General features: G+C 49.8%; 1 protein-coding gene across 1 annotated transcript in view; it reads left to right on the top strand.

Moving 5' to 3' along the window:
* The window catches only part of ACTN3 (actinin alpha 3), a 165,500-nt gene that overhangs the window by 103,077 nt on the left and 48,013 nt on the right, over positions 1-14,410 (top strand). Inside the window, exon 11 of the mRNA XM_033954112.1 lies at positions 2,749-2,896. Coding sequence (XP_033810003.1) covers positions 2,749-2,896 — 148 coding nt within the window. The remainder of the gene's footprint in view (positions 1-2,748; positions 2,897-14,410) is intronic.

The raw sequence follows: 14,410 nt of genomic DNA, 5'->3' as shown, positions 1-14,410 counted from the left end.
CACATTCTTTTTAAGGCTATGTGATTTCAATTAGAACTTTTAAACATTGTCTACATCATTTCAGTATTGTATTTATATTTATTAGGACCCTGACGAAGGCGTGTTGTCCGAAACACAGACCGTATTGGGTCTCTTGGTTGGTAAAAAGGTTTTATATTACTGCATTTTAACCTTGGTACAATAAACTTTTGCCTGCATCTTGTACATTATCTGCAGCTTTTGGTTTGGTTTTCCTGTTTTGGTGGTTTTTCTGTAGATTCTTTTTGTTTTTCTTCTAACCAGTGACCCATTTCCATTTCCTCACCTTGTCCTTGCTCCTTTTACTCCTCTGCCAGTATTTCACTGCCTTTTTTACCTTAAGTGCTATAGGTAGGGTTACCAGATTTTCTGTGGTAGAACCCAGACACTTGACCCTGCCCCACTCCTGTTCTGCCCTGTTCCGCTTCCAACCCCACCCTGTTACACCCCCGGTCCTGCCCCCACAAAGCCTCGTCTTTCTTCCCCCACCTCTGGGCTGTGGGACATCATCTGCGCTTGCTCAGAGCCCTCTAGATGCGGCTGGAGGTTGGGGCTTTCCAATACCCAACAAACTACCAGGTGATGGAAAGTCTGTCCGGGCACTCAGACAGTCCTCTAAAAAGAGGTAACACTAGCTATAGTTATTACTTTGGCAACAAACTGTAGGTAAAATTGTCATGCCAATAAAGTTAACTGAATCTGTCTGTTCATTTTGTTAGTGTCAGTCTGCTGCATTTGCCTTCCCCATTGGCTGCTGCTAGGCTACAGCAACTCCCTCTGCTCAAGTCTATAGGACAGGCACCAGCCAATAGGCTGCAGGGAAGGTGGGAGTAGTAACTATGATATAGAAGTACAGTGGTACCTCGGTTTACGAGTGTTTTGCAAGACGAGCAAAACATTTGCAAACTTGGTGCCTCGTAAACCGAACTTACCTCGCTGTACGAGCGCCCCCTCCCCCGCGATCCGGCATCCCCTCCAGCGATCCGGCATTCCCCCCGCTCGCGTTGCCCCCCCTCCACCGCGATCCTACTTCCCCCCCCCCCCCGGAGCACGTCAATGACACTAACTTTACCCCGTCTTGGCACCAATGCCGGTGCCCGAAGATCCTCCCTCTTGCGCTGCCTGGGCTGGGCGGTGCGTTGGAGATCCTCCCTCTTCTGGTCTGGGCTGGGCTGGACTGGCTTTGAGCATTTGCGCATGCTCAAAGCCTTCTGGTCTCGCTCTCAATCTCGGAGAGAGCGAGACCAGAAGGCTTTGAGCATGCACAAATGCTCAAAGCCAGTCCAGCCCACCCCAGACCAGAAGAGGGAGGATCTCCAACGCACCGCCCAGCCCAGGCCACGCCAGAAGAGGGTGGATCTTCGGGCACCGGCACTGGTGCCAAGTTGGGTAAAGGAAGTGTCATTGACGTGCTCGGGGGGGGGGGGGGAAGTAGGTGGAGGGGGGGCAACGCGAGTGGGGGAGGATGCCGGTTTGCAGGGGGGGGGAGCCAGATCGCGGGGAGGGATTTGGAACCGCGTCGGATTCCTCAAGGGGGGGGAGAATGGAGCAGCGCCGGTAGCCTCGGGGGGGGGAAGAGGTGGAACCAATGAAAGCAGTTTCCCTTACTTCCTATGGGGAAACTTGCTTTGATATACGAGCAATTTGGTTTACGAGCATGCTTCTGGAACGAATTATGCTCGTAAACCAAGGTTCCACTGTACTTCTTTCCTAAAGCTCTGCAGAATGGAGTTTGGTGCCCCAGATCTACAGACTTACAGGGTTTTCCATCCTCCCCAAAGAACTCAGAACGGGTTACAGTTTAGCATTCACAGTAATACAATATAACATTACATAGAGTTACATTTTATACATTTCTTAGGGTTACAATTTAACAGTGTGAAGTTACAACTTTACAATCAAGGTTTGCGGTTTGAGAATTCTAATAGTACACTCTCACCACATATACTCTATATGGTTTAAACTAGCCTGGCATAGACATGACAGATAATATGGCTACCATGATGTCCTATGTGCAGGCATTGCTTATTCATGGATGGCCTGAATCTACGAAGATTAGTTGATTTAGCCGCATTCTTTAGCGGGTTCCGCAGGGACAGATATGGAGGAAAGACAGTTTGAAGATGAGTAAGTAGGGCTAGGCAAAGAAGTAGGTTTTTATAGCTTTGCTGAAGTTTAGAAGGCCTTGAAGAGATCTGGTATGGAGGTAGGTTATTCCAAAAGTTTGGTAGGAAATGGGAATAAGATCAGTTTCGGGCAGTTTGGAGCTGAAGGGCATGACCTGGGGGTATGTGTAGTCTCTTAGGGGTATAGGGCAGAAGTTTGTGTGAGAAGTAGCTGGGTACCATATTGTGGAAGGATTTGTATGATAGCACTAGGCTTTTGAAGATGCAACATTTGGTTATGGGTAACCAATGGGCCGAGGTGAGTGCTGGAAAGACACGGTCACGGTCTTGTAGGTTTTTCTTAGCTGGATTGCTGCATTTTTGAACTCACTGTGTTGTTGAATATTTTTTGCTGTTAGTCTATTGAATAATGCATTGCAGTAATCCAAGCGTATTGGGGATGCTCAGGCACCCACAGAGCTGGTGCCTATGCCCTTGGGATTGCCAGAGTCTTAGAAATGCATGCTTTTTCTATTAATGAAGATTTGCTGGTGCTTTGGATTTTCATGAAATGGTGATTTGCTGGTGTCTGGTACACATCTGTTTTTTTGCTCTTCTTATGTAGGACATTGCTAATGCCTGGAAAGGTCTAGAGCAGGTGGAAAAGGGTTATGAAGAATGGCTGCTGACAGAGATCAGGAGGCTTGAACGCTTGGAGCATCTGGCTGAGAAGTTTAAACAGAAAGCTTCTCTCCACGAGTCCTGGACACGAGGTATTTAAATGAAAGGAGTTGCATCCATTGAGTACTATAAACAGCTGCATCCAGTCAAATGCATGCGGACAAACCCGCCCAGACAATCGAGTGCAGGATGTCAGCGTGCTGGATTTAAACACCATTTCTTTAGCACTCTCCAGACCAGTAGAGGTTAACTTTACGATTGGGTATATATCTAATCATGACCAGCAGGTGGAGACTGAAAACAAAACTTTGGGACAGTATATCCTAGCCCCTCCTCTCTATTTCCCTCAGTCTTCTTTCAGTCTCCAGCAGGTGTTGAGTGATCTGTACCCATCTCCCTTGGTAGGGCTGTTGGAATTTGTTTAGAGGTTTATTGTCCCTGTTTTTAGCCGGACGGAGCTTGGACGGACTCTGTTTGGGGGTTCGTCCGACCTCGGGGGTGTCAAACCCGGCGGGTCACGAGCGGGGTCCCTCCCCCCACTTCCTCCACCTCCCCATATTTTTTTAGAGGAGCCTCAGCAGTAAGCCTTGCCCCCTAAATCAAGCAAGGCATATTGCTTCGAGAGCCTGTGGAGTCTGTTCTGTAAAAAAATCCTGAGGTAGTGCTGGTCTGGAGGGTTGTATCCCTTTAAGAAAACTGTATTTTACTGTTTTTTTGTTTTTTTTTTTTTTCAACTAACCGGCACTTTTTTTTACAGCTAGGTCGCGTATGGAGCAATGAGCACTTCTAAAGGGAAAAAGTGCTCATTGTGCTCCAGACGCGAGGCACTCGCGGCCGGCCTGTGCAAGCGGTGTTCAGGCCGGTGCGGTGGAGGAGCTCCGTCGGCAGCGGCTGCAGGCGCCCAGAGCTCCCCGCCGATGGTGCCTCGCGAGTCGGCAGGGAACGGTGGAGAAGCCCGGTCTTCTCCGTCCGCCCACGGAGGGATTCCCCGAGCCGCCGACGGTCGGGTTTTAGAGGATTCCCTCTCAGCTGATATTTTGACAGCTGATGCCGGCTTGCCTGTTTAGGCGGCTGAGACTATTCAGGTCTCTCAGCCGCTTCAGGCTGTGGAGGGAGCTGTTTTGGCGGGAAAGACGCCATCTTCTCTGTCTGGCCCCTCCATTTTGTCTTCCACCTCAGGTGACCTTCCCCCTGTTTTGGCTAAGCAGGGGCAGGTTTCTGCTGGGTCCCCTGCTGTGGCAGGGAGTCCCTTGGGACCCTCGGGGGGTTTTTCCCCTGATTTTTTCTTTTCATTATGCAAAGCCTATTTTCAGGCGGCTGGGGGTCCCGGTTGCGCCCAGGGGGTCTCGGGGGGTGGGGTTTCCTCCGCGCTCCCTGCGGCTTTGCCTCTCTCGTCTGACGTGACGTCCCCTCCGCCGCCTCTCTTGTCCAAGCGTCCGCGGGTGTCGTGGGACGAGGATTTGTGGTCGGAGGAACGTGTCGGTATGGAGGAGGACCTGGACCCTTCTGAGGAATTCCAGGACCCTCTGGAGGGGACGGAAGCTGGCGGCGGGTTGTCGGGTTTCCCGTTCTCCAGTGACGAGGCGTCCGTGGTGCGCCTTTTTCAGAGAGATGAGCTGCCTGACCTTATTCAACAGGTTTCTTCGGCTTTGCGTTTTGAGGACGCGCCGCCGGAGACTCCGCGTGTGGGGGACCCTCTGTTACGAGGGATCCGTTCCGTTTCCCGCTCTTTTCCTATGCATCAGGATATTCGGGATATTATTCTTGAGCAGTGGAAAACGCCGGAGACGCTGTTTCGGCTGGCGCGCAGCATGGCTCGCCTGTATCCCATTCCTGAAGGGGATCGGGCTACGTTAGTTTCGCCAGTCGTGGATGCGGTGGTCTCGGCTATTTCCAAGCGGCATACCGTGCCTGTTGAGGGCGGTTCTGCCTTGCGGGACTCTGAGGAGCGCAAATTGGAGACCATCCTTAAGCAAAATTTTCAAGTCTCTGCCTTTGGGGTCCAGGCGGCTATTTGTGGGGGACTGGTCGCTCGCGCCGTGTTTCGGTGGGCGGAGCGGGTCTTGGATCGAGAGTCTGACGACTGGTCTCTGGTGGATCAGGAGGTAGCAAAGATTGAGATGGCTGCCTCATTCCTCTCGGATGCTCTGTATGACTTGGTGCGGATCTCGGCTAAGTCCATGGCTTTTGGCGTGGCCGCAAGGCGTGTGTTGTGGCTGCGCGCTTGGGCGGCGGATGCTGCGTCCAAAGCTAAGCTTACTAAATTTCCCTTTCGGGGGTCGTTTTTATTTGGAGAGGACTTGGATAAGTTAATTCAGACTCTGTCGGACTCGAAAGTTCCCCGTTTGCCGGAGGACCGTGCCCGCCCGGCGTCTCGGGGTGGTGCGGCCCGGGGGCATTTGCGGGAATTTCGCAAGTATCGCCCTGGGCGTGGGGCTGCTTCTTTCCAGTCTCCGGGGTTTTCCCGGGGTCGGTTCTTCCAGCGCATGCAGCCCTTTCGGGGGGCCCGTCGGGGGGCAGGGAACCCCTCCGCCGGTTCCCCCGCTTCCCGTCCTGCACAATGACGCCTTGCCGGCGCCCCCCTTGGTTCCGGTGGGGGCCCGGCTGCGCGACTTTTTTCCCAAATGGGCCGAGATCACGTCCGATCAGTGGGTCCTGGAGGTGGTGCGGGACGGTTATGCCCTGGAGTTCGCCCGCTCTCTGCCGGATTTTTTCCTCGCTTCTCCGTGTCAGATTTCGGGGAAGAAGCAGGCTTTTCGCCAGACCCTTCAGCGCTTGCTAGATCTCAGGGCAGTAGTTCCGGTGCCCCCCCCGGAGTGGGGCACGGGCAGGTACTCCATTTACTTTGTGGTGCCCAAGAAGGAGGGGACTTTTCGGCCCATCCTCGATTTGAAAGGGGTCAACAGGGCTCTCAAGGTTCCCTCTTTCCGTATGGAAACGCTGCGGTCGGTCATTCTGGCGGTTCAGCCGGGGGAGTTTCTCACTTCTCTCGATCTGACGGAGGCCTACTTGCATGTTCCTATTCGGACCTCTCATCAGCGTTTCCTGCGCTTTGCGATCTTGGGTCGGCACTATCAGTTCTGTGCGCTTCCCTTTGGGCTGGCCACGGCTCCCCGGACGTTCACCAAGGTGATGGTGGTCGTCGCGGCAGCCTTGCGGTCGGAGGGCATTCTGGTACACCCCTACCTGGACGACTGGTTAATTCGGGCCAAGTCGTTGCAGGAAAGCTACCGGGTTACGGCTCGGGTGGTGGAGTTTCTCCGGTCGCTGGGCTGGGTGGTCAACCTTTCCAAGAGTCGGTTGGTTCCGGCTCAGCGTCTGGAGTACCTCGGGGTGCTGTTCGACACCTCCTTGGGGAAGGTCTTCCTCCCAGAGGCCCGGGTGAGCAAATTGCAGTCTCAGATTCGCCTGCTTTTGGCGTCCCGGTGTCCTCGGGCGCGAGATTTCCTCCAGGTCCTGGGGTCGATGGCGGCGTCCCTGGACGTGGTGAGGTGGGCGCGGGCCCACATGCGTCCTCTTCAGTATGCTCTGCTCCGGAGGTGGTCTCCCCAGAGGCACGGGATGGATGTTCCGGTTCCCCTGCGAGGCTTGGCGCGCTGCAGTCTGCGTTGGTGGCTCCGGACCCCTCACCTAGTTCAGGGGGTGGGTCTGGATCTTCCGCAGTGGACGGTGCTCCTTACGGATGCGAGTCTCCTGGGTTGGGGGGCCCAGTGTCTGGGTCACTCTGCTCAGGGAACCTGGTCCACGGAGGAGGCCTCCTGGTCGATCAACGTGTTGGAGACCAGGGCGGTCCGGCTGGCGCTGTTGGCTTTCCACTCCCTTTTGTTGGGCAAGTCGGTCAGAGTCCTGTCGGACAATGCCACGGCAGTGGCTTATGTCAATCGTCAGGGGGGCACCAAGAGCACTCTGGTGGCGCAGGAGGCGGCTCGGCTCATGGTTTGGGCGGAGTCGCATCTTCTGGACCTCTCGGCCTCTCACATTGCCGGGGTAGAAAACGTTCAGGCGGACTTCCTCAGTCGTCACTTCTTGGATCCGGGAGAGTGGTGTCTCGGCGCCGAGGCGTTTCAGTTGCTAGTGCGTGCTTGGGGGCAGCCCCTGATGGATCTGATGGCTACAAGTGGCAACGCCAAAGTACCCCGCTTCTTCAGTCGTCGCAGGGACGGTCTGGCCGAGGGTCTGGATGCTCTGGTCCAACCGTGGCCAACGGAGGGGCTGTTGTATGTGTTCCCTCCTTGGCCATTAGTAGGCAGAGTACTGCTTCGCATTGTTCGCCATCCGGGGCTGGTGGTCTTGGTGGCTCCGGATTGGCCTCGTCGTCCGTGGTATGCGGATCTGGTGAGGCATCTGGTGGCGGATCCTCTTCCTCTGCCTCTCGAGTGCGATCTTCTGACGCAGGGTCCCATTCCCATGTTCGACCCGTCTCCCTTTTGTCTTACGGCTTGGCTCTTGAAAGGGGCCGCCTGAGTAAGAAGGGATATTCCGACAAGGTGATCTCTACACTTTTGGGGTCCCGGAGGCTTTCTACCTCTCGGGCTTATGTACGGGTTTGGCGTCTGTTTGAGGAATGGTGCCGAGCGCGGGGAGTGGTCTCCTTTCGCGCTTCTCTGCCTAACATTCTAGAGTTTTTGCAGGATGGCCTGGATAGGGGCCTGGCCTGGTCTTCTCTTCGGGTTCATCTGGCGGCCCTGTCGGCTTTTCGGGGGCTGGTGACAGGTCAGCGTTTGTCAGCCATTCCTGATGTGATTCGCTTTCTTAGGGCGGCCAAGTTGCTCAGGCCTCCCATAAGGCCCTCGATTCCCTCTTGGGATCTCAATCTGGTTCTCTCTGTTCTAGTGCGCCCTCCTTTCGAGCCGTTGGATGGCTGTTCGTTGAAGGACCTTACGCTGAAGTCGGTCTTTTTGGTGGCCATTACTTCCGCTAGACGGGTGTCGGAGCTACAGGCTTTCTCTTGTAGGGCTCCCTTCCTGGAGTTTTCAAAGGAGCGGGTTGTTTTGCGGCCTGTTCCTTCCTTTCTGCCGAAGGTAGTTTCTCCTTTTCATGTCAATCAATCGGTGGTCCTCCCGGTCTTGGGTAGTCGGGAGGGTTCTTCTGAGCAACGACAGCTGCGCAAGTTGGATGTCGGTCGGGTTCTCCATGCTTATGTGCAGCGGACCCGGGATTTTCGGAGCTCCGATCATCTCTTTGTGCTTCTGGCGGGTCCTCGTCGGGGGGCTGGCGCTTCTAAGGCTACTATTGCGCGCTGGATCAAGGAGACGATCGCTTCCGCTTATCTTCTGAGTCAGAAGCCGGTTCCGGAGTTTCTCAAGGCTCATTCCACTAGGGGTCAGGCGGCTTCTTGGGCTGAGTCGTCGCTCGTGCCTCCGGTGGATATTTGTAAGGCTGCGGTTTGGTCCTCCTTGCATTCATTTGTTCGGCATTATCGGGTAGATGTTCAGGCGCGTCGGGACGCGGTGTTCGGTGAGCGTGTTCTGGTATCGGCCCTTCGGGGGTCCCGCCCGTGAGAGGGACTGCTTTGGTACGTCCCAATCGTAAAGTTAACCTCTACTGGTCTGGAGAGTGCTAAAGAAGGAGAAATTAGGTTCTTACCTGCTAATTTACTTTCTTTTAGCTTCTCCAGACCAGTAGAGGTCCCCACCCTGTCTGTTGTTGTTGTTGTTGGGGCTGTTGCGCGGGCAGTTTTTGGTTTTTGCTGCGGGTTCTAGTATTTTTCTAGGGCCGGGGAGAATTGAAGAACAGCGGCTGTGGCTCGGCTGGCTTAGCTGGCGAGCTGTGGGGACCTTCTTCCTTCGGGAATTTCTCCTCTGCATTTTCCAACAGCATTTTTTGGGTATGTTATTGGTTACTCCTTTCGGAGTATTGTTTTTTCTCTCTGTTGTTTCCAGTTCTTGGTTCTGCTTGGCTATTCGGCAGACTGAGGGAAATAGAGAGGAGGGGCTAGGATATACTGTCCCAAAGTTTTGTTTTCAGTCTCCACCTGCTGGTCATGATTAGATATATACCCAATCGTAAAGTTAACCTCTACTGGTCTGGAGAAGCTAAAAGAAAGTAAATTAGCAGGTAAGAACCTAATTTCTCCTTTAAAGTGCTACAAGGGGGGGAACACCCCCCCCCACTTAGAAATGTTTCCGCTCCCATTGGGGGTGGGTTGGGGGTAACCCCCATTACAGAGGAAGCAGTAATTTTTCCCTAAATAAACAGGGAAAAAAGCTGTTCCCTCTGTAATGAGTATTTCCCCCCCCCACACACACACATACCCCTCCCCCCCAATGGGAGCACCAACATTTCTAACTAAAGTACATATCCAGTCAAAAGCGAGCGAGACAATTGCACACGGATAAACCCACCCAGACAGTCGTGCGCAGGATGTCTGCATGTTGGATTTCAAACACTATTGTAAAGCGCTCTGACCTGTTTTCTTAAGTTCCAGTCCAAACCATGGCATTGTCATCATTATCATACTATATGAAGGTGTTTCAAACATCATGTAAAGTGAAATGCTTTAAGTCAATATTATATGTTAATTTGCTACTGGAAAGTCTTGAAAATGTTGAATCGGAAGTCTAGTACTGTAATTTTCCAGGCTCTACGAAGCAGTTTGTTTAATCACCATGAGGGAAATTTTTTAAAGTACTGTATTTCCTATGAGTAAATCATGCTTTGCAGGTATAAAATGGTTGTTATACATAGGTATTCTTCTGTGTAATTTTATAAGCATGTATATAATAGAAAACACATATTTTTATGTACAAATGTTTTTAGGGGTGTGGTTTGAGTATTGGGGGTGCTTAATCACCCACAGCACCCACAGAGCTGGTTCCTAAGCTCCCTGTTTATTTTCTGCTGCATGGAACCTAATGCAGATAATTCATCATGTTTAGAATAGAATTTCCTTTGTAATCTTGCTCTTTTTAAGACTTATTATTCTATTATCTTTTCTCACACACAAGGGTGGCCATTGTTTGCACACCTTCTCGTTTGATTGTTCCACTGCTCTGGACTTATTACCTGGTAAAGTTTGAGCATAGCTTGCTCCAAACTACTCATGCCTTTACTTCCCCCCTAACTTCCTGGTGAGAAACTCAGTGGATCTTCAAGGTTTTGCCTGTGAAAGTCCTCCTTTTCCTGATAACCTCTCCTTCTTACAAGTCCTTTTGACCATAAAGCAGTCACCTGGAATTCAATGTTGACTCAGACTCTTGAGAAGAAGGGAGAGTAAGAAAGAAGTGAGCATGGTCATGGGAAAAGAGAGTGTTTGGTGTGGATAAGGCTGGATAAGGAAGAGAGACTGCTAAGGACTGACACGGTAGTATGTGACAGAAGACTGTGGGTAGTATGGATGGCACAGGATTATCTGAAAAGGGTGGAGAGAGTGTGTGTGTGTGTGTGTGTGTGTGTGCAGATGGTCTGTGGAGGTAAGGAAGTGAAGAATAATGAGGTAAAGATAAATTGGTGGAAATTAATTTGGTTTGGGGAGGAAGAGGAAGCTTCTCTAGCTCTTCTTTTGGTCCTCCCAATGTGTACACTATCTGCTGTACTCTACACTTAAATACAGTCTAGCCTAGTGTTCTTCAACCTTTTTACACCCGTGGACCAGCAGAAATAAAATAATTATTTTGTGGACCGGCAAACTACTAAGAGTGAAATAAAAAAACACATTTTCGCCCCGTCTCCGCAAGCTCGGTCCCCACAAACCATCTGATCCCATCTGCACAAGCCTCAGTTATGATTTTATATTGAACGTATTTTATTAAAGTATAAAAAGAAACAATATTTTGTACAATTGTCATTTTATAAATATAAATATTCAGAGCAAGGACCAACAAAACCCCTGTCTCCCCTACCCTTCACATATATCCCCTCTACTATCAAGAAAACTGAACAAGCCAAATGATTACAAAATGCTGCACAGAAATATCATGCTAACAGAATACTGCAGTCACACATGATAGGAATAGTGTTAGGCTTTGCAGTCCCCAGTTATGTCTCTAGCAGGATATATATTTCAAATCTGATATATTGTAATGATAAAATAGAAATAAAATTATTTTTTCTACCTTTTGTGATCTCTGCTTTCATCTTTCCACTCTTCCTTCCAGCGTCTGCCCGTTCCATCCACTGTCTGGCCTCTCCCCCTTCCATATGTATCTGACTTCTTTCTATGCCCCTCTCCCCTTTCCATCCAGCCTGTGCCTCCTCTCTCCTTTTTACATCATTCATTCCAGCTTCACTGCTTTCTTCATTTTTATCTCTCCTACACCAGATCTAGCATCTTTATCCCTCTCTCATTTCTCTGCTGACCCCCTTTCCAGCATCAATATCTCTCTACTTTCTCATTCCTCTGTCTCTCCCCTTTCCCTCATCTGATCTTCCATTCCACCCTGACCCCCTTCCCCCTCCTGTAATCTCCCTGCCAGCTGTTTCTTTCCTTTTTCCCTTCTCCCTTCCCCCTATCCAACATTAACTCTCTTCCTATCCCTTTCCCTCCTCCCCTCCCAGTAGCATCTCTCCTTCTACCTCCCTCCAGGTCCAGTAGCAGCTCTCCCTTTATCCAGCAGCTTCCCAGCCTCAAACAGTGGCTTCCTCTCCTTCCAGCAGCTCTCAGTACTTGCCTGCAGCAGTGATTTACTTAGGCAGCCTTGGGTCCGTTGCTGCCTCTGAGGAAAGGGGAAGTTGCCAAAGTGAATCACTGCCCTGGTAAGTACAGAGCTGCTAGGAGAGGAGACAGCCACTGTTGAAGGCTCCCCATGATCTTACTCCTGCTGTGTCCTGCACATTCGCGACCCCCCTCCCCAAGCCGGCAAAAACAGCTTTGCACCGCAGGCCATGCCGCCCAAGACGAGCCGGAGGCCCCTACCCGCCGCATCCTGCACGTGGGCAGACTCTCAGCACAAATGCTGCTGATGGCCCCAATCGACACGCTGAACTCCCCGCGCACGCTGACCATCTCCTCTCTGCCTGCACTTTCCCCGCGGCCCTCTTTGGTGACTCGGCAGGAGCAGCGATCAAGACAGGCTGCCGACATCGGGATCTTTCCTCTCTGAGTCCCGCCTATTTTGTTTCAACTTCCTGTTTCCGCATAGGCGAAACTCACAGAGGGAATGGCCGACGTCGGCAGCCTGTCTTGATCGCCCGAGGCTGGGAGGAACAGAAGATTTCCACGAACACCACCGGGGCAGGAAATTTAACGGCGTCCATCTCGCTGGTCCTGCGTGGACCGGCAGGAATTTTCTGCGGACCGGCACCGGTCCGCGGACCGGCGGTTGAAGAACTGTGGTCTAGCCAGTGATTTATTTATCTTCATGACCCATCATACTTTGTTTATCTTTTTTGGACATGGTAATGCATACTGAATTGAACACCCCTAATTATTTTAAAAAGTTGGCTCCTATGTTATACTCAATAGTCATATGGATACAGGAATAGCCAACCTTTTGATCCAACTCAATCTTAGCACTGCTTCTGATAGTGTAGATCATTTATAATTATAAAACTAGGAGATATTGGAATAACTGTCTTCGTTCTGAACTAATTTTACTCCTAACTTTCACAGCTCTTCTTTCCTGACTGTTAAGGACTGCTCTGTGGCCTTTCCATTAGAAACATGATGGCAGATAAAGGCCAAATGGCCCATCCAGTCTGCCCATCCGCAACATCCACTATTTCCTCCTCTCCCAAAGAGATCCCATGTGCCTATCCCACGCATCCTTGAATTCAGAAACAGTCTTTGTCTCCACCACCCTTACCAGGAGACTATTCCACGCATCTACCACCCTTTCTGTAAAAAAGTATTTCCTTGGATTACTCCTAAGCCTATCACATCTTAACTTTATCCTATGCCTTCTCATTCCGGGGCTTCTTTTCAAATTAAAGAGACTAGTCTCATGCACATTTATGCCATGTAGGTATTTAAACGTCTCTATCATATCTCCCCTCTCCTCCAAAGTATACATATTGAGATCTTTAAGTCTGTCCCCATACACCTTATGACGAAGACCACCAACCATTTTGGTAGCCTTTCTCTGGACCGATTCATCCTGTTTATATCTTTTTGAAGGTGCAGTCTCCAGAATTGTATGCAATATTCTAAATGAGATCTCACCAGTGTCTTGTACAAGGGCATCATATCTCCTTTTTCCTACAGGCCATACGTCTCCCTTTGCACCCTAGCATCCTTGTAGCTTTCACCACCACCTTTTCAACCTAGTTGGATACCTTAAGATCATCACATACTATCACACCCAAGTCCTCACTCCTCTTCCGTGCACTAAATTTCTTCACCTCTTAAACTGAACCGTTTCCTCAGATTTTTGCAGTCCAAATGCATGACCTTGCATTTCTTAGCGTTATATCTTAGCTGTCAGATTTCAGACCATTCTTCTAGCTTCGCTAGGTACTTCCTCATGTTATTCACACTATCAGGAGTGTCTACTCTATTGCAGATTTTGATATCACCTGTAAAGATGCAAGTCTTACCTGACAGCCTTTCAGCAACATCGCTTACAAAAATGTTAAAGAGGCCCAAGAACCGAAACTTGAGGTACACCATGGTAATATCCCTTTCCTAAGAGCGATCTCAATTGACCACTACCCTCACCAAGTCCGTTATTCTGGAGCCAGTACCGAGGAGACTCAGATTATTTATTAGATGCCTGTGTGGAACACTCTCAAAGGCTTTGCTAAAATCTAAATACACCATTTAGCGCACTCCCTCTATCCAATTCTTTGGTCACCCAATCAAAGAAATTGATCAGATTTGTCTTACAAGACCTTCCTTTAGTGAATCCATGTTGCCTCGGGTCCTGTAATTCACTGGATTCCAGAAACGTCACTATTCTCTGTTTTAAAACATTTACATGAATTTACTTACCTCAGAAGTCAGATTTACCAGTCTGAAGTTCTCTACTTCTTACTTCCACTTTTGTGGAGAGGGACCAAATCCACCCTTCTCCAGTTATTTTGTGGTGTTCCTCGGGGTTCAGTCTTAGCACCAAACTTGTTTAACATTTTGGTGGCTTTGGCTACTCTTATCCAGGATTTGAGCATAAGCACTTTTATTTATGCAGATGATATTTAATTCCTTTTAGCTGGTTTTTCAGCATAAGGGGGCCACTAGGTTTCACTTGTTGCTGCTTGGCTTGCATTGTAAAAACTGAAGCTAATATCCTAAAATTTCTGAGGCTATATGGTTCACTAGGGATCATCTGCCTCCAACTTATGAATCCATCATTGCTGGGTCAGGGATTCTGTAGAAATATGTCCTTTGTTCCCTGGGAGCATAATTTGATAATCTTTTTTCCTTCACCACACATTTCAGACATTCTTTATTACTCTTTAAAAAATTATTTCTTCCCTTTCATGAATCTCAAAGCTTTTTTGTTTAAATCATTTTTATTGAGCATACATAAGAACTAACAATACAAAAAGAATAGCATTGTAAATATCAAATATTAAGCTCAATCAAATTTCAATAACAATCATCAATCCCATCATATCAACCCACTCCCCCCACCCACCTAATCCCCCATTCAACACCTATAACAGCATATACAAAATCTAGCAATACAGAAAGAATATCATTGCAAACATCAAATATTAGACTCAATCTC

This window comes from Geotrypetes seraphini, chromosome 8, assembly GCF_902459505.1.
Source record: "Geotrypetes seraphini chromosome 8, aGeoSer1.1, whole genome shotgun sequence".
In the NCBI taxonomy this organism is placed as follows: domain Eukaryota; kingdom Metazoa; phylum Chordata; class Amphibia; order Gymnophiona; family Dermophiidae; genus Geotrypetes; species Geotrypetes seraphini.
Note: the sequence above shows the minus strand (reverse complement) of the source record. Positions and strands in the feature narration are given on the sequence as shown.